Source organism: Aplysia californica, unplaced genomic scaffold (genome assembly GCF_000002075.1).
Source record: "Aplysia californica isolate F4 #8 unplaced genomic scaffold, AplCal3.0 scaffold00469, whole genome shotgun sequence".
In the NCBI taxonomy this organism is placed as follows: domain Eukaryota; kingdom Metazoa; phylum Mollusca; class Gastropoda; order Aplysiida; family Aplysiidae; genus Aplysia; species Aplysia californica.
Genome location: NW_004797739.1, coordinates 283,608 through 304,701, shown reverse-complemented (window position 1 = coordinate 304,701; position 21,094 = coordinate 283,608). Strand labels below are relative to the sequence as shown.

The 21,094-nt window shown below is 41.0% G+C and overlaps 1 protein-coding gene across 1 annotated transcript in view; it reads right to left on the bottom strand.

Moving 5' to 3' along the window:
- Window positions 1–4,658: 4,658 nt before the first annotated feature.
- The window catches only part of LOC101848137 (39S ribosomal protein L38, mitochondrial), a 19,948-nt gene continuing 3,512 nt past the window's right edge, over window positions 4,659–21,094 (bottom strand). Inside the window, exons 2-8 of the mRNA XM_005105405.3 lie at window positions 20,017–20,172; window positions 19,323–19,531; window positions 16,990–17,108; window positions 14,528–14,686; window positions 11,413–11,549; window positions 7,558–7,645; window positions 4,659–5,846 (exon numbers count right to left, since the gene is read on the bottom strand). Coding sequence (XP_005105462.1) covers window positions 5,627–5,846; window positions 7,558–7,645; window positions 11,413–11,549; window positions 14,528–14,686; window positions 16,990–17,108; window positions 19,323–19,531; window positions 20,017–20,172 — 1,088 coding nt within the window. The 3' untranslated portion in view covers window positions 4,659–5,626. The remainder of the gene's footprint in view (window positions 5,847–7,557; window positions 7,646–11,412; window positions 11,550–14,527; window positions 14,687–16,989; window positions 17,109–19,322; window positions 19,532–20,016; window positions 20,173–21,094) is intronic.

The window sequence follows — 21,094 nt, the reverse complement described above, 5'->3', positions numbered from 1 at the left end:
AGTAATATTATATAATTTATTTTTTAAAATTTATACCTGCATGTGTTTTTACGGTCCTGTACAGCCAAGAAAAATCTCCCTCTGGGATAATAAAGTATTATCTCATCTTATGTTATGTTATCTTATCTATCTATCTTATCTCGTATATTGCCCTCAAATGGGGGCCATCGATACAGAAAAACGTCACGTATGAATAGTGGCAGTGCACCCTTTGGAAGGCTCTGACCAAAAGTTAACTTGCTGTTCCCGTTGTTTTATGCAAGAAAAATTCTGAAATTATGCAAACTGGGCCCAAAAATGTGAAATTATGCGATTCTGTTAATTTTAACAAAGAATGATAAAGGAAAATAATCAGAAATTATACCAAAAAAAGATCCAATTTTGCTAAATTATGCGGGGTGCATAAAACCATGGGGACAGGTATATTTTGTCTTCAAATGCCCCCATCGATACAGAAATAACACATATGGGTTGAGGTAGTGCACCTTTTGGAAGGCTGGGAACAAACGTTAACTTGGCAGCGCTAGCCATTTCGTATGAAGAATGCCAGGTTTCAGAACACCAAAGGCAGAACATGTGCTCTATTCTTTAAAAAATGGTGAAATTGTATATGTTTAACGACCCTATCAACACTATTTATTTATTTAAAACTGACCTCCGAGTGCGTCCATCTCCGAAAAACCGAGCCAAGTGGGAAATTCGTGTGAAGTGCCTTTCCCAAGGACACAAAGTTGGACCGCGCTGAGGCTCGAACCTCAGAACCCCCAATCTCATGATTACTAGTCCGGTGGCCTAACCACTGGGCTACCGTCAGCGCCTCTATCCTGAGCTATCTTCGTTTTGTTTTAGTAGAGGCTTTACGGCGCTCGCAACTGAATAAGGTCATATGACCGCCAGGGGGTGGATGCCAACAGAGAAGTCCTTACAGGGAATCAGGCTTACTCTGCTCATCACTCTAGCTTCAACAGCACAAAGTCTGCTTCGGCTATCAAGGCACCCCGAAAATAGCGGATCACAAGAGTGTGACAAACATACAAAATAAGTAGAGGAACAATGAAGAGAGAAAGGGTTAAAAAGAAAAGGCAGCAGTTCCCTGTTGCAGTTCAGGCAAGTTTATGAGCATGACATTGATGAATCAGCCCATTTACAATTACAATTCTACTGTGCATAAGAACTCGAAATGTTAATGTCTCCCCATTTGGGAATGGCCTAACGACACTTCAGTCAGCAGCACTGCCCCGCGGGTATATGCTTTCTTCGGAGAAGCGTTAAGATGGCGCATCAACAAAAAAGGCACTACAAAATTCACTCGGAAACGCCTCTGAAGGACTTCAACATTAGTTCCTTGAAATGGGAGAGAGTAGTTCCTAACAGAACCAGTTTAAGAGCAGCAACCAGAAAAGGCAGAAAATAATATGATGAATATGATGAATAAGAAATGCTGAAGTCAAGAAAGAAACCCGCATGCTGTGCACATCTCTTTGAAATACAGGATGATCCAAAATAAAAATGTACAACTCTTTTTGTTAATATCTTCCTCCACACTAAAGTTTAACGTTTCAAATTTGCGCACAACATTAACAATTTGGAAGTCAAAAGGAATATGTCTGATATTCATTTTAGATAAATAAACAAAATAGTTTTGCTCTACATAGCGCGTAAAAAAGCAAACAATTTTCTGCTACATGTATGTCCCCATTTTTGTAGCATGACGCACTAGTCCGTGTTAGGCCTACCACTAAAATAAGAAACGATTGCGCCATATTGCAAACTACAGTAGCTTAACAGGCCAACAGAAGTCTGCAGATAGTTTTTCTCAAGTTTGCCTGTTGAGACAATGGTTTAGATTAGTAAAGAGTAGAGAGCTTTTTTGTATTTAACATTTCCTCACCACCAACACATTTTCTGAGTTTCACACAAGGTACAGAAATACTGTTTGAAGTGCTCTGAAGGCCTTCTTCAATTCCAAGGGTGAAAATGGTCCATCAGTGAGGACCTGTAGAGAATCAGAACTAAAAATTCCCAGAAAAAAACGACCTCTTCAGATCAAACACACACCATTCGCTACGGCACCCTGTGTCTGAGTGAGTGCCCTCTGCGTGTCAGCACCGCCGCACTGTGTGTTGGCTTCTATGTCTGAGTGAGCGCCTCTGCGTGTCATCACACCTTGCTTTGGCAAATACAACATTTAAACTCCATGACGTTAAGCGACACACAAAGCTGGCTTTATCAAGTATAACAAGAAAATTTGGGCAACAGTGTGAGTTCCATGTCAAAGCAACAGAGGAAAGATACTGGATAAATGATTAATTAAATTTCCCTAAGCAGCCTAGTGTAGTCATCAACCTGATCAACGATACATATGATTCTGAATAATTGGTGAGTGTTAAAATATGTTTAAATGTGTCCCGTAGATCTGTCACTATCTCTCTCTAGGTTTGTCTGTCTGTCTGTGTAACCATCAATGTCGCTTCAGATAATGGTTAGGAAATTTGTTCAGAACTGGCGACGCCTATGAACATCAGAGAAACTAGCAATTTGTCCAACTTTCAGCACGTGATTACTGTAAAACTTGTATTGAATTAGTAATGATACTTCGTAATTAATTAACCTGCCACAATTGCGGAAAACTGATTGCATTTCCCAGTGGATGAGTTGGATACTAAGCTCTTCTCAAAATATGAGGGTGATCGGTTGAGTAGTCTTTGAGATATCTTGCGTCAAACATCGGCAACATTTTTGTTACAAGCTGGAAGCACAGCCGGCCTTGGAATGTAAACAAACAGTCGAAACTCGGTCAACCTCTCGATTCGAAATTTTAATGATGAATAAAGTGCATTTCTTGGGATTTTGGGGTCAAGTGTTGATGCTTACATCAATATCTAAGAGTAATGCACCTAATAATACTTTTTGCAGATCTTGATCATCTGTGAGAATTTCAGTCGAAAATAAACACACAGCGACGCTGCTCAAGCACACGATAATGTATACGTTCATCTGCACGGTGCGAGCTAGGCGAGCTACAGGTCAGACCTACAGAGTCACCACAGACCCCAATGTGCGTCTCTATTGTTGCATGAAAAAATGATCAAGCAAGAAATTATGCAAACAACCAAGCAGACAAACTACATGTAGTGTAAATCTGTATCTCCTCTCTATCGTGTGAGTTTATCCTCTGTTTTTCCGCGAAATGTGGGCAAACTCCATGCGAACAGTTACCTGTACATTTTTCATTTCTCTGCCGCCTGTCTCTTCTTATGATTTTTAGGCTTTTGCGTAGACATTTCATCTTTCACGGGTTTTACTTATGTCCAGATCTGGCACTGGTAGTGGTACATGTAGCATAATGCTGATACAAATATGGAAGTGGTAAGCTGTCTTTTTGAGGCCATGAAGATGTTTGGATGAGATAGAAGGGGTGTGAGCTTATAGGTGACGATCTTGGCCTTTGAAGTCCTATTTGTATTTCTCTATCTATGGACCCATTTTAAGAAAAAATGCTACCCAGATATTTAAACTCCCCAACCTGTTTCAGTTGTCTGTTATTGACATGAATGTTCAGAGGACTATAGTTTTGGCTAACTTTCATAACTTCTGCTTTTGAGGTGCTTATTCTTATGTCACATTTCTCCCAGTTGTTGCTTGGTTCATTGGTTGATGTAAATACCCTGGAGCAGACCAGACTTCTCAAGAGGTCGTTTTATCTTTCAGAAGACCAATCTGTTCTTGTTTCTTCAAACAATTGAAAGGTATCTGGGAAAATGGCATTTGTGAGGTGTGCTGACAAAATGAGGTTACTTCTCAGATTCATTTTCAAGCCCTTTTGGACATGTACATCACGCTAACACGAGAAGATTTTACAAGCTATAAGTATTAAATCATAAAAGGCATGTTTTACTTAAAGAATATGGCATAAAAAGAAAATCTACAAATTTGACCCTAGTGTCGTTTTTTGACCAATATCTCCATTTGTAGATTGCGAGAAGTTACTCATTTTGTCAGCATGCCTCACATTTGTCATAATTCTTAGTTTTTGCATATTTGGTTTTGCTGAAAAAATTTGGGCAGCCGAGGCTATATTCCAGAAGACAACATTAGAACCCTGTTATACCGCCAGCCTCGCTATCCTGCCAAACTCCGGCGTGCCCCACGTGAGATGTAGGTATATCAAGGTCTGACTGTGTTGAAAACTGTCATATATAGAAGAAAGTTTAGTTTTAGGAAGAGCTTTATGGCACTTGCAACACAATAAGGCCATATAAGTGCCGAAGATAAGAGGTGTTACAAAAGAGTAACAAACACAAAAAAGAAGGAGGAGAGATAAGGATGATAGATGTTTGATAGGAAAGAAGGAGCAAACCACACCAGAGCACCCGCCAACCACCCACTACATAGAAGAAAGAACAGCAATAGTCCAAATGAACATGTAGAACAAAGACAGTAGACCTCAATATTTTTTTTTCTGTGACAAATGCTGTTTTCCCTCTGCGTATTCATTTGGGAGTCCAACTCAAACACTTCTGAAACATAATAATGATCAAAGAACTTACTGCTGGAGAGAGTTACACAACTAATGAGCCCGGTAGAGTAAAGGAAAGATACACACAGAGAGAAACAACATTGAGTAACAATTGGAATATAAGACAGAACTCGGGATGAACTTTTGAAAACATTTCATACAACAGTTTATTAAGCTTTTTTTCCAGGAAGAGACACACATGAAGCTATGAAGTTAGCAGGTTGAAAAGATGGCATGACCCAGTACAGCAGGCATATCTAGCAGTAGATGATTTTGATTTTGGCCTCATGAGCACTGCGAGAGGCTGCAAAAGCACTTCTTTTTGAACAAATGAAAGTAGTATTTCTTCAAAGGCAATGAAACCGTGAAAACATTCACCTTGACATTTAGCTATCAAACACTGCAGTTAATGATTTGGGATTCAATACAAAAACACAAACAACTTAGGCTTTCAAACAAAAGCATTTGAAGTGGCACTGTCAAATAAAACACAAGTTCTCCAGAACAATACACGTGCATCTCTGAAACTCATCATTCTTAACCCCTTCACTGCCCCGGCTGAATCAGCGGGCCAAGAAGTGCTTCCCTGTGCCATGTGCCCGTTGATTCGACGGGCCTATGATGAAGTCATTTTTTGTGTAATTTTCCACCTTTTTAAGGGACAAAACTGTGTCACAACTAATCCTCATTGATATTGCAGTAGTCTCCCGTGGATCTGAACGTCATTTTCTTTGTTTTGATGAAGTGAAGAGGTGACGTTCTGAGTTCTGCTTTTGGGGGGGGGGGGTTTTCTTTTCGCAATGGCTTCCAACAGACCAGTATATCAACCTTCCTATTTAGCTGCAGAAGTTCTAGACGAAAATATGAATGACTGTAACAGTGATGATAATGATTTCAATTGAGTTTCTGAGTCAGGGGCTCAATGTGACGCTTGAAGTAATTGGAACAATTTTCCCCGGCACAGCTATGTAGCTTATAGTCGGCAGTGAAGGGGTTAATGTCCCAATTTCTCATTCACCAGTCAAATAGTTCACAGAATAATCCACTCCTACTCATCACTACAACAAACTCTCATACACGATGCCACCGTTCTCTCTTTTATCACTCTCATTCTTTGGGCTCTTCATACACAGACTTCCAGTGGAACTTTCCTATGCGCATGTGCTGCACTTTGCCCCTCAGCCAGGAGGAAGTCGTCGAGGGAAGTAGGTCGATGTTGTTGAACTTGGGCTGGGGCGGAGGCGGCTTTGTCGGGTCTTTGTCCTTCAATTTGTACCTGAGAACTTCTTCCTGTAGATCTTTCACATCGCGGTAACGATCCAAGTACCTGGTGGAGAGTGGGATAAAAAAAAAAAAGCAAAATAAATCAAATTTGTGAAGCCAATTTTCAAGGACATCTAATAAAACCAATAGGAAAGAGACGAAGAAACTGCTTTTGTTGTTGATACATAATATATGCTGGCACAAGGGTCTCCAATATCCCATCTTAACTCACTTGAGTGTGGGATACTTTTGAAAACACAAGTGCTGGAGTATGGTTTGAGTTTTTTTAAGTTTTCAAAAATTCACAAAACTCAACCTCTGACACTACATACACCAAAATTATACCTCAGAAACATAAGACATAGCACAAAAAAACCCTGAAATAAATGACAAAGAATTGTTTTATAGCTTTTCTTTCATTACCTTTCAAAAATGGGCACAATTTGACCATGTGCAGAATGTTTTTTTGAGGATCGATGAAATTGAAGTTTGTTTGTCCAATATGCTTGATACTGACAGATCCATAGTAGAGCTGGAGCCTGCTGCTCGATTAATCGAAGGCTTGCGAGCAGCGGACGGCTTGCGAGGAGCAGGCTTGTGCTTTGCTTTGCCTCCCGCTCGCTACAGGGGAGAACTTCCGGTGTGTTGTGACTCGCAGACTGTCTAGCCAGGTTGAGAGCAGGCAAATCAAATCATAGGACTCAAGTGTCTTGCTGTGCTGACTGCCAGCGGGATTTGAGACTTGACGCCGTCCGCTGCTCGCAAGCCTTCGATTAATCGACTCTAGCTCTAGCAGTGTCCCGCCGCGCAGTGACACTGTGAGCGGCGTCTCTCTCTTTCTCCCCCTCTCTCTCTCTTTCTGACATAAGTGGCTTCAAGGGTCGAAGGAGGGTTGGAGGATGGGGGAATCTGAAACGAGTGGCTTTGGGGATTGCTAGTTGGTGGGGACTCGAAGCTTAGAATAGACTCAACTTATCATGCTGGTGATATGATTTGATGATTTGACCTAGTGATTTGAGGCTTGTGACTTGAACTAGGGGCTTGCGAGCACGAGCAGGTTTGCTACCGGGGTACAGCTCTAATTCATAGATCATGCAGAGTACCTCCAATCTTTTCAACAAAAAATAAAAATTTATTCCATTTTAAGAGAACAACAAAAAATATTTTAAAAGAAATCAAAATATCCTAAAAATCTAAATTTGTGCTCCATTGCAATAAAACAAAAAATGATGCTCAAATTAATTTCAAAGTTCCGACAATACCAATCTCATGGACAAAACATAGGAACAAATCAACATAAGGCGTGCTGACAAAATGAGTCACTTCACGGAATCAAAGAGTGGAGACATCGGCCAAAAAATCGACACAGGGGTCATATTTGTAGATTCAAAACAAATGCCATTCTCTTCATGTTTAACATTTTTTTCAATTTCATACTAATAAATGATAAAAACTCCACCTATAAATTTGATGCATCAATTACCATCAGGCCTAAATCCGAGAAGTAACTCATTTTTTTTTAAAAAAATTTTTTGTAGAGGTTTTACGGCGCTCGCAACTGCATAAGGTCATTTAAGCGCCAGAAGATTAGAGGTGTTACAAGAGAGTAACATGCAGAAAAAAAGAAGGGGAGATACGGACCATAGATGTTTGATAGGAAAGAAGGAGCAAACCACACCAGAGCACCCGCCAACCACCCACTAACTCATTTTGTCAGCACGCCTCACAAACGACAAAAGAGAGTCCATTGGGAGCCCAAGTAGACCAGGACTTACATGTTGAAGGCTCGTCTGTGTGGCACTTCCAGTTGTTCTGGAACGTAGGCTGGGGGGTGAATGAACTCAAACTTGGGCTCTGGCATGTCTGAGGGGGGGTGGAAGAGAAAAAAAGCACAAACTGAAGACATTTTTCGGAACTTTTCCACTCACTACAATTGATAAAAATATTACCTTAGAGCATGCATCAGAATAACATTGAGTACGTATCTAGCTGAAGATTATTATTGTATATATTGCTGCTCATTTATATTATGCATGTGATTGTAAGCCTGCGTATGTGTGTGTGTGTGTGTGCGGGTGTGTGTGTGTGTGTGTGTGTGTGCGTGTGTGTGTGTGTGCGTGTGTGTGTGTATGTGTGTGTGTGCGTGTGTGTGTGTGTGTGTGTGTATACACGTGGTGAAACACCAAAACAATGTGCCATGATCTGGACAATAAAAATGTATCTTATCGTATCTTACCACCGGTACTAAATCACTGTCTTTAAGTTTCTCTTCATTACCCTTTATATAGTCAAAATCAGACGAAAAATCAGGAAAATTGCAACAAAAATACTTGAGAAATGCTCAGTCGTATCTCATTATTTTCCACTTTAGGCTATTTATAGATCAGATACACATCAAGATCCCCAAACCCTGCCTTTCTATGTAGCCTACAAACTGGCACTCTTATTGTCAGCAGAAGGCTAAGGAATCAACCATTGCTTGGAACCATCAGCATCTACACACTTCGAGATGTGCTTCTTCAGGGGACGGAGCCCTTATGGGGATGCCCCTTGTGCAGTGATGTCGGTCCTTCACACAAGTAACAAGGAACTCTAGTAGTTCTGCCACAGAAGAGAGGCAAGAGGACATGACCACCATAATAAAAAGGGGAAGATGGAGATGGATTGGACATGTTCTGAGAAGAGAACCAGACTCTATTGTGAAGACAGCCTACCTACCTACCTGCCTCCCCAGACATCAGAAATACTCTATACAGCGACAAAGCACAGCTGATTAAAACCTGCAAATTCTTTGCCATATCAACAGACCGAAGGGCTAGAACCCAAATGGCCGCTGGATCGGAAAAGTAAAGTAAAGTGTGAAGACAGCCCTCCACTGGACACCCGAAGGACGTCGCAAAAGGGGCAGACTCAAAGTGACCTGGAGACACACAGTAGAGTCTGAAATGAAGTCCTGGAACCATTCGCGGGGAATGCGGACCAAGATGGCCCAAAACAGACAGAGCTGGAGATCTTTTGTTGCTGCCCTAAACGCCAGATGCCGTAATGGGTAGTAAGTAAGTATCTTATCTTAACACTGGTACTAAATCACTGTCTTCAAGTTTCTCTTCATTAACCTTTATAGAGTCAAAATCACACGAAAAATCAGGTAACTGTAACTGCAACAAAAATGCTTCAGAAATGCTTATGGAGTGCTTATGGGGATGCCCCTTAAGCAGTAATGTCGGTCCTTCACACAGGTAACAAGTAACTCTAATTTTTCTGCCACAGAAAAACCCATCTCGGAAAATGCTCCCCAGCAGAAATGGAAATGTTCCCATAAGCAGCTCAAAATGAGAAAGGCATTGCAGTAAAGGGGAAATAATTCATCTAATATTTTCACCAAGTTGTAAGATGGAATTTGACAATTGCATCCTGATAAACAGAGAAGGAACTGTGCACATTTATTTGTTTCAATTGTTGAGAGAGAAAAATTAATGATACTGGGGTTCAAGGGAGGCTGAAGCTTTTAACTTCATTGTTTTTCAGGCTACTAGTTTAAAACTTTGCCGTCACATCTCATTAATCAGCGATGATTACAGCCCAGTTTCTTTGGATTTTCCCCAAAATGCCTTTGCCTTTGATCGCAAGGGTTTTTACTATATGAGCCTTGTGATGGCAAAGTGTTAAGAACAAAAGCAACGCCCTGAAAGAGACAAAGCGAATCAAATACTTCCTATAGTCTAAATGTACACTCTTTCTCTCTCTTTCTTCTGGCGCTGTGGCGTCATAAACGGTCAGCCATGCCGACAGCACGCAGGAACTCAACGGTCGCCCGGGGGTCCTTAAAAAGTGCTGAAAGTGGGTTACTGAAATGTCCCAGCAGACGGGTAAATATACAGTCGAACCTGCCATGACGGCCACCTGTATAATACCGCCACATTCCATTTGCCCCCCTTGCGTGTTTTCTATAAAACTTAACTGTGTAAAACGGTCACCTGTCCAACGCGGTCAGGGCCACTTTATTTTATCAACCCACGGTCAAATTTACCTGCCTCAGCAGCCAGGCGTGGTCACTCATCGCCTGACACTTTGTCATAAATTTTGAACCGGCCCCACATGCTGTTAGTCCTTCCAGTGAATGTTTACCCAAGTTGACCATTGGGAAGGCCTAACAATAAATTTCCAACTGCTGGTGAGGGAAGCGTGTGATCCTTCATAATCTATAAGCCCCGCCCACAACTCATGCACAAATCGTGTGTGAGATTACTGGTCAGTTTTGTTTACCTAATCTGTAACAAAGTAACAATGGACGTTGACGTGAACTTGTGACAGAAGCAAGCGTCGCCCGTTCTCTGAGTGGTGGCGACACGTGCGTTTGTTTTACAATAGCACTCGGTCTTCATCGTTTTACTTACTTAATATTTCGTTTAGTTTACTCTTGCATAAAATCAGAAATAAAAAGAAAGCTAACCAAAAAACAAAACAACACAAAACCCTTCTTACATCAGCCCCCCCCCCCCCCCCCCCCTTTTTTTTTCGAAAGAAAACAAAAGCCCTTTTGAATTCACCTTACAGCAGTCCTAATCCTGAGATCAGCCCCGGTTTGAACCTCAGAAGAGAATGGTTTGCTTTCTTCATTTTGATCGGTCCTGCCTAAGATGACCACCTGTTTTAAACCGACACTTTTCTCCTTGACAAAGGGTGGCCGTCTTAACAGGGTTGAATGTACTAGTTCCTTTAACCATGTTCATACGTTGTTTTTACTATCGTATCCATACGACGAGGGGAGCTCTGTGCCACCACTTTCCAATAAGGGAAATTTACTCGTTAATCCGATATGTACACTTTGCATAGTAGTGTGTCAAAAACATATTTTTGGAGAAAGTTTCAAAGAGATCTTTGCACTAGAAGTATTCTAAAATGTGAACAATACAACCCTGTGGATACAAAATGACCCCAGTGCGTAAGGATAGGGTAAAGTTACACAGAAGCAGTACACACTTCTCAATGACACTCAAAAACATTTATCAGTCTGATAAAAAATGATTTCTGGAGACTTTTTTATCTGTTCAACATGCAGAGAAATTACACTATCCAAATTGAAAGAGCTGCGGAGCTAGCCTACCATAAAAAAAAACCCATCTCCCCTCGACGCTTAACGGCAACAGGGGATGAAAAAGTAAAAACTAAGAAAGTAATGTGCAAGCACAAGCAGAAATAGTCGCTTTTAAGGACAAGCGGGCTAACCCAGGTTTCAGGGGTTTCAAGAAATCTTGACCTTCACCAAAAGTGGTCATTGCCCTGCCTATAGGAGAAGTTTGGTTTCATTGGTGTGTACATTTGTTTGGTTATAGAAAAAACTCTTCTTAACTTTCAAAGAAACTGAACAAGGGTTAAAAACATTACCTTCGATTTTCTCAAAACAGCTATTTTTGGGGGGATAGCCCCCTTGTGCTTAAAAGCGACCAAATGGTAGTTTTAGTTTTAGTAGAGGTTTTACGCCGCTCGCAACTGCATAAGGTCATATGAGCGCCAGAAGATTAGAGGTGTTACAGGAGAGGAACAAACATAAAAAAGAACAAGGGGAGATAAAGACAATAGATGTTTGATAGGAAAGAAGAAGCACACCACACCCAAATGGTACCCACCTAGAATGTTGTGGAAGGTAGACCTTACAGAACTGTCCCATTGACTCTGGAAGAAAGCAAGCCCAGCCGGAGTGAGGCTGTCCTCAAACTTGCGATAAAAGTCGAGGGTGCTGAACGATCTTTCTCGCAAAGAGTAACTGTGGAGGGATTATCAAAAGTAAGTTTGTTTGTAGACTACGGACAGGAAAAATTTCTCTTTGTTCTACTCTATATACCTCCACTCATAATGAATCACAAAATATCATGTCAAGGGAAGAAAAGTGGAAGCAGTTCCAGGGCCAAATTGATTAAAGGGGAGAGGGTAGAGTGTGAGAGAGTGTGTGTGTGTGTGTGTGTGTGCGTGTGTGTGTGTGTATGTGTGTGTGTGTGTGTGTGTGTGTGTGTGTGTGTGGAGGGGGGGAGGGGGGATAGGGGAGGTGTGTGTTAGGAAAAAGAGGAATGATATTTAAAATCTAATACGGGATGCCCACTACGGCTGGATCGGGCCGATGCCAAACAAAGCTGAAAACAAACACGTTTGTTTTTGAGGCGATTGAGTCAAGTGATCGGCCTGATCGGCTGATCCCATCCGGCGTGGGCACCCCGTAAAACCATTCATACAGAAAGCCCAGGCCTGGCTTATGTAAACAATGAAATTGTGAGGCAGCGTGGTGGAATCAGGTGCTCGTCAAAATAATCAAAGTCAAGAAACTGGCATTTTTCCGCAGGTTTGTGAATTTTATCAAATTTTTGTTTTTTGGCTCAACACCTTTCATGGCCATTAAAAAACATATTTCTGTGTGGATTTTACTGAAAAACGTTGATTAAGGGCATAAAAGATGTACATTTTCAGTTTTCACAGACTCTCAAGCTGAGGAAATAACTCAACTTTGGCAGTCATTTTCTCGCTAATTTTACCTCTAAAACCAGGCGACCCCCACCCCCTTCAATCACCAATATCTTGACTTGTATCAAAGATAAATGGATATTTTTCTTATCAAAATCAAGGAAAATGTCTAGGCTTTAGACCAACACCAATAACTCTATATGCCCCAAAATTGATGAGTGCCCGATTCCACCTCGTCGAGACACAATTGATTGTCTGGGTCCTGTGACCTTCTCAAGAGAAAACTACCTCCCCCCCCCCCCCCCCCCCCCGGGGCAGTGCCATACTGTAGTGTCTTTAGGCCATTCCCATAGGGGGGACATTTCTCGTTCAAGCATAGTATAATTGTAAATTGGCTGATTCATGTCAAGCTCATAACTGTGCCTGATCTACAACAGGGAACTGCTGCTTTTTCTTTCCTAATCCTTACTATTGTCATTTTCCTCTACTTCTTTCATATGTTTGTCACTCTCTTGTCACCTGCTATTTCCGGGGTGCCTTGATAGTCGAAGCAGACCTTGAGCTGTTGAAGCTAGAGAGGTGAGCAGAATAAGTATTCCGATTCCCTGTAAAGACTTCTCTGTTGACTCCCACCCCTTGGCGCTCATATGACCTTATGCAGTGGCGAGCGCTGTAAAACCCTCTGCTATTAAAAAACCCAAAAAAAAACAACTACCTCCAACATTTGCGAAGCGTGCTGATAACATTAGTCACTTATCGGATTCGAGCCCCGTGGAAATGAAAACATCACGCTAAATGGTGGAGTTTTTATCATTTATAAGGATGAAATAATAAAAGGCATTTTATACTTAAAGAATATGCCATCTATCTATAGAAAATCTACAAATTTAACCCAAGTGTCGATTTTTGGTCAATACTTTCATTTGTGGATTACGAGAAGTAGCTGGGGCTCTCGTGGCCTAAAGATTAAGGTGTTGGCCTCTCATTCAAAGGTCCCGGGTTTGAATCCGGGTAGCCACCGAAAAATTTTCTTCTCTAAAATAGTCTCCTTTCACCTCCTTTCCTGCTCTCTAGCAATATTCTGTCGTCTGCTCTCGTCTCCTCTTTCTGCCCCAACCCTTCACCTCCTTTGCCCCCTCCTCTGGGCTCCTGACTCTTTCTGCAGCCTTTCTACTGCTACTCCTTGACTCCTTCTTACAGCTGTCTTTCTGCCACACCCCTGATCTTCTGGTAGAAAAGATCTACACCTAGCTTTCTCGGACAAGGGCGAAAAATCTCAGAGGGCCCGTCTGCAAGTTGCGCACGTTAAAGATCCTTTGGTGGTCGAAAATCGATAAAAGTAGGCTTCGGTCGCCTCCCGGGCAGAATTCAAAATTTCTTACCAACTAAAAGTATTAGGTGTGTCCCGCGCGCTCATATGACCTTATGCAGTTGCGAGCGCCGTAAAACACCAAAAAAAAAAGAAAAAAGAAAAAAAGAGAAGTAGCTCATTTCGTCTGCATGCCTCACAATATTTGCCATTCATTACTTCTCAGTGAAGACAAGATCAATTCTGATAATACAAATATTCTGGAGTTTCCTGTGACATTTTTTTCAGCCAAAGCTTCCGTACAACGCCTAGTCACATTCTCAATTGCTGCCTCTGGGACACAGACATACCCGAAACTTTCAAGAAATTTGACATTCCAATCATATAGCAAAGGGCTGCACTAGAACCCTCAAAGGGGACAAAGTATGTTTAGTTGTCGAAAGAGTTTTACGGTACTTGCAACACAATAAGGTCATATAAGTGCTGAAGATTAGAAGTGTTACAAGAGAGTAACAAAAATAAAAAAGAAGAAGGGGAGATAAGAACGATAGATGTTTCATGGAAAAGAAGAAGCTTACCACACCAGAGCACTCGCCAACCACCCACTCAAGAAGATTGATATTCCAACCATAAGCAAAGGGCTGCACTAGAACCCTCAAAGGGGACAGAGTATGTCGTGTACTATTCACATACAAATGGTCGCTTTCAAGCACTAAAGGGCTATCCCAAAAAATGCTGTCGTGAGAAAATCGAAGGTAACATTTTTGCCCCTTGTTCACTTTCTTTAAAAGACAAGGAGAGTTTTCTCTGTAACCAAACAAATATACACACCAATGAAACCAAACTTCTCCTATAGGAAGGACAATGCCCACTTTTGGTGTAGGTCAAGATTTCTGCAAACCCCTGAAATGTGGGTTAGCCCGCTTGTCCTTAAAAGCGACCAAATGAAGTAGTGACTCGCTTCAGGGGAAGTAACCTACCCATCCGAGGACCTCCTGAGGCTGTCGAGATCTAGGGGCCGCTGCTGTTTGTAGAGGACAAACACGTAGCGCAAGAATCCCGCCCCTTTCACCGGGAACGGCTGCAGGTACTTGCACAGAGTCTCACCCTTTTCCACGTCGCCACCGGGGATGTTTCCTCTGAAAAACAAAATAGGATTACATTGATTATATATATATATATATATATACAGTAGAGGGTTTTACGACGCTCGCAACTGCATAAGGTCATATAAGCGCCAAGGTGTGGGTGTCAACAAAGAAGTCTTTACAGGAAATCAGACTTAGACTGCTCACCCCTCTAGCTTCAACAGCACAAGGTCTGCTTCGACTATCAAGGCACCCCAAAAAATAGCAGGTCACAAGAGAGTGACAAACATACAAAAGAAGTAGAGGAAAATGACAATAGTAAGGATTAGGAAAGAAAAAGCAGCAGTTCCCTGTTGTAGATCAGGCACAGTTATGAGCATGACATGAGTCAGCCCATTTACAATTCTACTGTGCTTGAACGAGAAATGTCCCCCCCCTTTGAGAATGACCTAAAGACACTACAGTCAGTGGCACTGCCCCGGGGGGTTACATTGATTACATCAATTCAAAATATTACACAAGCGGCACCTGATAGCAGTCGTGAACAGAACAATGATATGAATTGGTCGCTTTTAAGGAAAAGTGGGCTATCCCGAAAAATACTGTTTTGAGAAAATCGAAGGTAAAGTTTTTGCCCCTTGTTCAGATTCATTCAAAGACAAGGAGAGTTTTCTCTATTATAACCAAAAAAATATATACACCAATGAAACCAAACTTCTGCTATAGGTAGGGCAATGCCCAGTTTTTGAGTAGGTCAAGATTTCTGGAAAATCCCGAAATCTGGGTTAGCCCCCTTGTCCTTAAAAGCGACCAACTGCGCATTTGAGGGGAGGCTATAAATGGCTTAGCTCAGTCTTGGTGAAGAAAAATTCATCAGTAGTGAAAGTCCAGACGAGAATTTAATTTGTCACCTATTTAAAAACATGATGTGGATATTTCGACATCTTGCACAGAAACACTGGTGTCTTCCCACCAATTCTGGGGCAAAACTCCAGCAATTTTGATACTTTTTATAATATTTTTCCTCACATGAAAATCTTAACATCTGAACCAAAAAATAGCAAACTATCCTCGTGACAAATACAATATGTTGATACTTTCAAGAAAAGCATCTGAACTTCCTCCTGTTTAACCATATAATAAATGGTCTTGGCCTTATCTGTGGAATATGCTAATCAAGGAAACAGTTATACAAAATGTTATAACTTATGAGGCCGCAATGTAAGGAAAAGGAAAATATTCAATTGTCAATATCAATGAAAAAAAGCAGAGAGGCAAATATACAGGGTGATCAAAAACAAACTGTACACCTTTTTTTGTAAATATTTTCTTCCACACTCAACACTTGGAAGTCAAAAGGAATTTTTCTGAAATTCATGTCAGATAATTCTCACAGAATAGTTTTGTTCTACACAGCGCGTAAAAAAACAACAACCCATTTTCAGTTATGTCCCCATTTTTGTTGTATGACGGACTAGTTCACATTAGGCCTACGATTTAAAGAAACATGACGTACAGATAGGGTTAAGTGGTGGCACAGAGTTCCCCACGTCATATGGATACGATAGTTAAACACGACGTACGGATAGGGTTAAGTGGTGGCACAGAGTTCCCCACGTCGTATGGATACCATAGTAAAACACAACATATGGATAGGTCAATAATATAATGACCCTGTCTAAGACAGACACTCTTCTCCTTGACGAGATAGGCGGCCGTCTCCAACAATTTCTATTGAATCTGTTTTGGGAGCAACTTCACCGATCCCCATACTTATCATAGAATCAATTATAGCTTTAGTAAGAGATTTATGGCACGTGCAACATAATAAGGTCATATAAGTGCCGAAGATTAGAGGTGTTATAAGAGAGTAACAAACACAAATATGAAGGAGGGGAGATAGTTAGTTTTAGTTTTAGTAGAGGCTTTACGGCGCTCGCAAAAGCATAAGGTCATATGAGCACCAGAAGATTAGAGGTGTTACAAGAGAGTAACAAACACAAAAAAGAAGGAGGGGAGATAGTTAGTTTTAGTTTTAGTAGAGGCTTTACGGCGCTCGCAAAAGCATAAGGTCATATGAGCACCAGAAGATTAGAGGTGTTACAAGAGAGTAACAAACACAAAAAAGAAGGAGGGGAGATAAAGACGATAGATGTTTGATAGGAAAGAAGGAAGGAGATAAGGATGATAGATGTTTGATAGGAAAGAAGGAAGGAGATAAGGATGATAGATGTTTGACAGGAAAGAAGAAGCAAACCACACCCGAGCACCCGCCAACCACCCACGAAACAATTTTGCTAACAACAAAGGTACGACTTCCGACAAAACAAATCTCCAGCACAGTCTCCACTTACACCATCCAGTGAAGCAACTCCCTGTCATTCTGCTCCAGGTTGCCGTCGGGACTAGACATCACAAGTGTCCACAAGCTGTCCTCCTCCGCCTCAAACTCAGCACATGGTTGCACTTCAGCCTGTCAGTATCACAAAGGGTTGTCTTTTTTTAGTTTTACTAAGTGTTTTACAGCACTTGCAACACAATAAAGTCGTATAAGTGCCGAAGATTAGAGGTGTTACAAGAGAAACAAACACAAAAAAGGAGGAGAGAGAGGATGATAGATATTTGATAGGAAAGAAGAAGCAAACCACACCAGAGCACCCGCCAACCGCCCGCAAAGGGCTGTCTGGCATACATAAAAAAAAGGAAAATAAAAAAGCTAATCTTCGTCAGTTTTACAGTATTTGCAACACCAATAGGTCATATAAGCTCCCAAGCTTAGAAATGTTACCAGAGAGTAATATACAAATCAGGGATGCAAAAAATGAATTTTGAAAAAAACCACCTGAAAATGAGCGGAGCATCACATCTCATCTAAAACAAACCTTGTAAAGTTTTTAAATGAGCACACAAATACAACTCTCTTACCGTTCCCCTTTCCTTTTCAAGTGTATAGGGACTTTGTTTCACCAATTCCGGTAATATTATATCTGACTTGAGAAGAAAGACCTTATGTCAGTGGCCTTCTTCTTCAGGAATGCCAAATGATTTATTTTTTTTTAAACACCTGAAAAAGCCTGAAAAACCTGAGATATGGCATCCCTGACAAACAATGAAAGAGGAGAGATAAGGATGATAGGTGTATGCCAGAAAAGAAGGAGCAAACAACACCAGAGCATCCGTCAACCACCCACAGCTAGTCTTCAAACAACATAAAGCAACACTTTGGTAGATGATGATTGATGTCAAGTGGCAGATGCGATACTTAAGAAACAAGCCCTTTGCAGCTGTTTGACAACAGTAAAATAACAGCAGTGAAGTTTCGAGGATTCCATATTTAAGCAAAATTTTGCTGAAAATTCTAGTTTTGAAAAGAAAGGAAGCAATGCTGAGCGAGTAACCCAGTTGCGAAGACGAGTATTTCTGGCCAGATCACAAAGATCACAATTTTTACTGCGAGAAAAACTCCACATCAACCCATAAATATACAAGGCTAAACACTGCAACATCTAATTTACCCCAATTCCCCCTGCGTTGACCGGCAGTGTTAGGCTATTAGATTGCTTATTATCAATATATAGAAGGGCAACAATAAATCCTGGATTGTTGGTCCCTATATTACCATGATCAATTTGAATTATGTCCCTGTAACTGTACTTTTATTTTATCTACCCTCTCACCAAAGGTTGTCTGATCTTAGTGATCTTTACTCACTCCTCCTTCCTGTTTCAACCACATGAGCTCATCATGATTCAGTCTTGTCAGTGAAGCCTGAGAGGACAGACCTCATGTCATTTTTCTCATATATGTTAAATAAATCAACCTTCTTCATGAAGAAACAGAATCTTTACTTTTGCCTTCTTAATTACAACAAAGGCAGCCAACCCCAGTGCAATAGGCAGTACATTTGTGACCACCCTGGCTTGCCGTGAGCCGGGGAAAAAAATCGGTCTGAACTCGACACACTAAACCAAGACACGCATTGTGCCCAAACTATTTAGGGTATCAATATGAAATTTCGCTTAGATCTAACTTTAAATGTTCTTTTAATTTTATTTTTATTAGAGAGAAGGAGGAAGGGAAGAGCAGAGAAAACAATATTTCTTTGTTCGACTGCGGCTCATCGGCACTCGATTTACCCATAACAACTTAAGAGTAAATCTCTGGTCTAGATCTAGCTTTTCTTCGAGGTTTTCAAGGCACTAAAATCAATCCGATCGCCTTGTTTTTCTAGATTTAGGTCTACTTTCACTTTCTTTGCCGTTGATGCCTAAAACAATCTAAAAACACGGTTCATGTATTTCAACAAACACAAAAATAGTAGTGGCACTGTTGTTTTTATGTGGCAGTTTTTTTCTTCTTCTTGTCCATGAAGATTTCAGTACTCGCTTTCTTGCCCCGATTTGTGGTGACAAAACAACAAAACTAACTCATACTTGACGAAAAACTGGACCGAAACAGGCTTGCAAAAGTTTTTACAAGCTACAAGCTATCTATTATTTTCAACAGAAACCTGGATAAGAGGTTCGGACTCGATTTTATGGACTGGTATTTTGATACGACTATTCTCGTAGCTCGGAGGACAGAAACGCGCGGCAGCATGAATATACTCGTATCTCACGTGCAATGGGTTAATATAGATGACTCTCAAAATGAGCCTCCATCAAAAGCATCCAATTTTATAACTTACCTCTCTGGCAGGAATGACATTCCCGTAGCGCACCGGGGTGACAAACTCCTCATCGTAGTCAAACCAAACGTCGAGAGGAACGACGGGGTAGAAATGAGCCCCATCAAACATGTCTTGGTAGAGGCCGTAGTGTTGAGCAACCTTGCAGACATGCCTGGGCCTGGATTCTACGCTCCACTCTCTGTGCACTTCCTCCAAATCTATTTTCACTGAAAAGTACAACACCAAGAAGAAATGAAGTTTCAGGTTTTAGTCCATCTCTAGCACGAAAATAAAGATGAACAATAATTTAGATTAGTACACAAACTTTTAGTTTTAGTAAGAGTTTTACAGCACTTGCCACACAATAAGGTCATATAAGTGCCTTAGATTAGAGGTGTTACAAGAGAGCAACAAACATAGAAAAGAAGTAGAGATATTAAAGATGATAGATGTTTGATAGGAAAGAAGGCGCAAACCATTCCAGAGCACCCACCAACCACCCACTGTTACTTCCATCTAAATCTTAATCTGCAAGACTCGGGTGTGGTTTGCTTCTTCTTTCCGATCAAATATCTATCGTCATTATCTCCCCTTCTTCTCTTTTATGTTTGTTACTCTCTTGTAGCACCTCTAATCTTCTGGCGCTCATATGACCTCATGCAGTTGCGAGCGCCATAAAACCTCTACTTAAACTAAGAGAAGATGATCTCACACTGTCTGTGGCGGGCGGCCTTCTCCTTTCCAGCTTTTGTCTTGGTCCACTGTTGTAGTTTTTGCAAGGACGTCTTCCGATTAGTGCTGCTGGTGAACGGGAAGCCAACGTTGATGCCAGTACTTGCTGGGGGGACCTCATGGTTTGCCTTGAATTCTGGAAGGCAAAGATACCAAATATCAAGATATTGAAACAACATCTTTATGTACTTCCCTATTATAGAACTGGATCGATAACAACAACCCTATTATAGAAAAAAAAATAGGCATTGCTTTCCTTATATAAATTTGAAAAGAAAAAAAAAAGGATCTCAGCTCTTCCCTCTAAACATTTGTATTTGGAAAGAAAAAAAAAATTGAGCATAGAGGCTAGCTCCTGCTGTGGGCTGAGCCCTTTTAGCATTTGAACTTAGATCTCTATACTTTTTAAAAATTTGAGAATGGGCCTGGCCTAGCCTCTACTGCCTTTACAATTGAACTTCACATTCACAAGAAAAATCAAGTAGAGCCTTGCTTCTGCCCCTTTTGCATTAAACCCTTGCCCAAAAAAATGGCGGCTGATACTTATATTTTGCAGTTTAAAAACCTTACAATATTTTACAAGGCATTATATTCCTGGTCCAATTAGCTTGGGTAGGAAAAAAAAATTGATACATTCATTGAATCTAAAACAGTGCTTCCACCAGCTGAAGCTGAAAAATAAGGAAAATTCTGTCGGGGGTCTGGGGGCCGCAGAGGCCCCCAGCAGGGTCCAGGGACAGAGTCCCAGTGGGGGTTCAGGGGGCGAACCCCCCGAAGAAATTGAAATTTAGTACTTTTAGAGGGTTGAAAATGGCATTTGGGAGCCTGTTTAAAGAGATTGCAAACAACCCATTCTACCTATTTTTTCACCCAGATTTTGTCTTGTTTAATTTCTTCACCAATATATCTTTCCATTGCTGGCAATGTTTAAAAGCAGGTTCCCCTTCCATTGCTACTATAATTCAATTAATTTGTCATCGCACCTTTGATACTGATAGAAAGCAAACCTGGGAATAATGAATAGATATATGTAGGCCGTACCTTCACAATACAGTTAC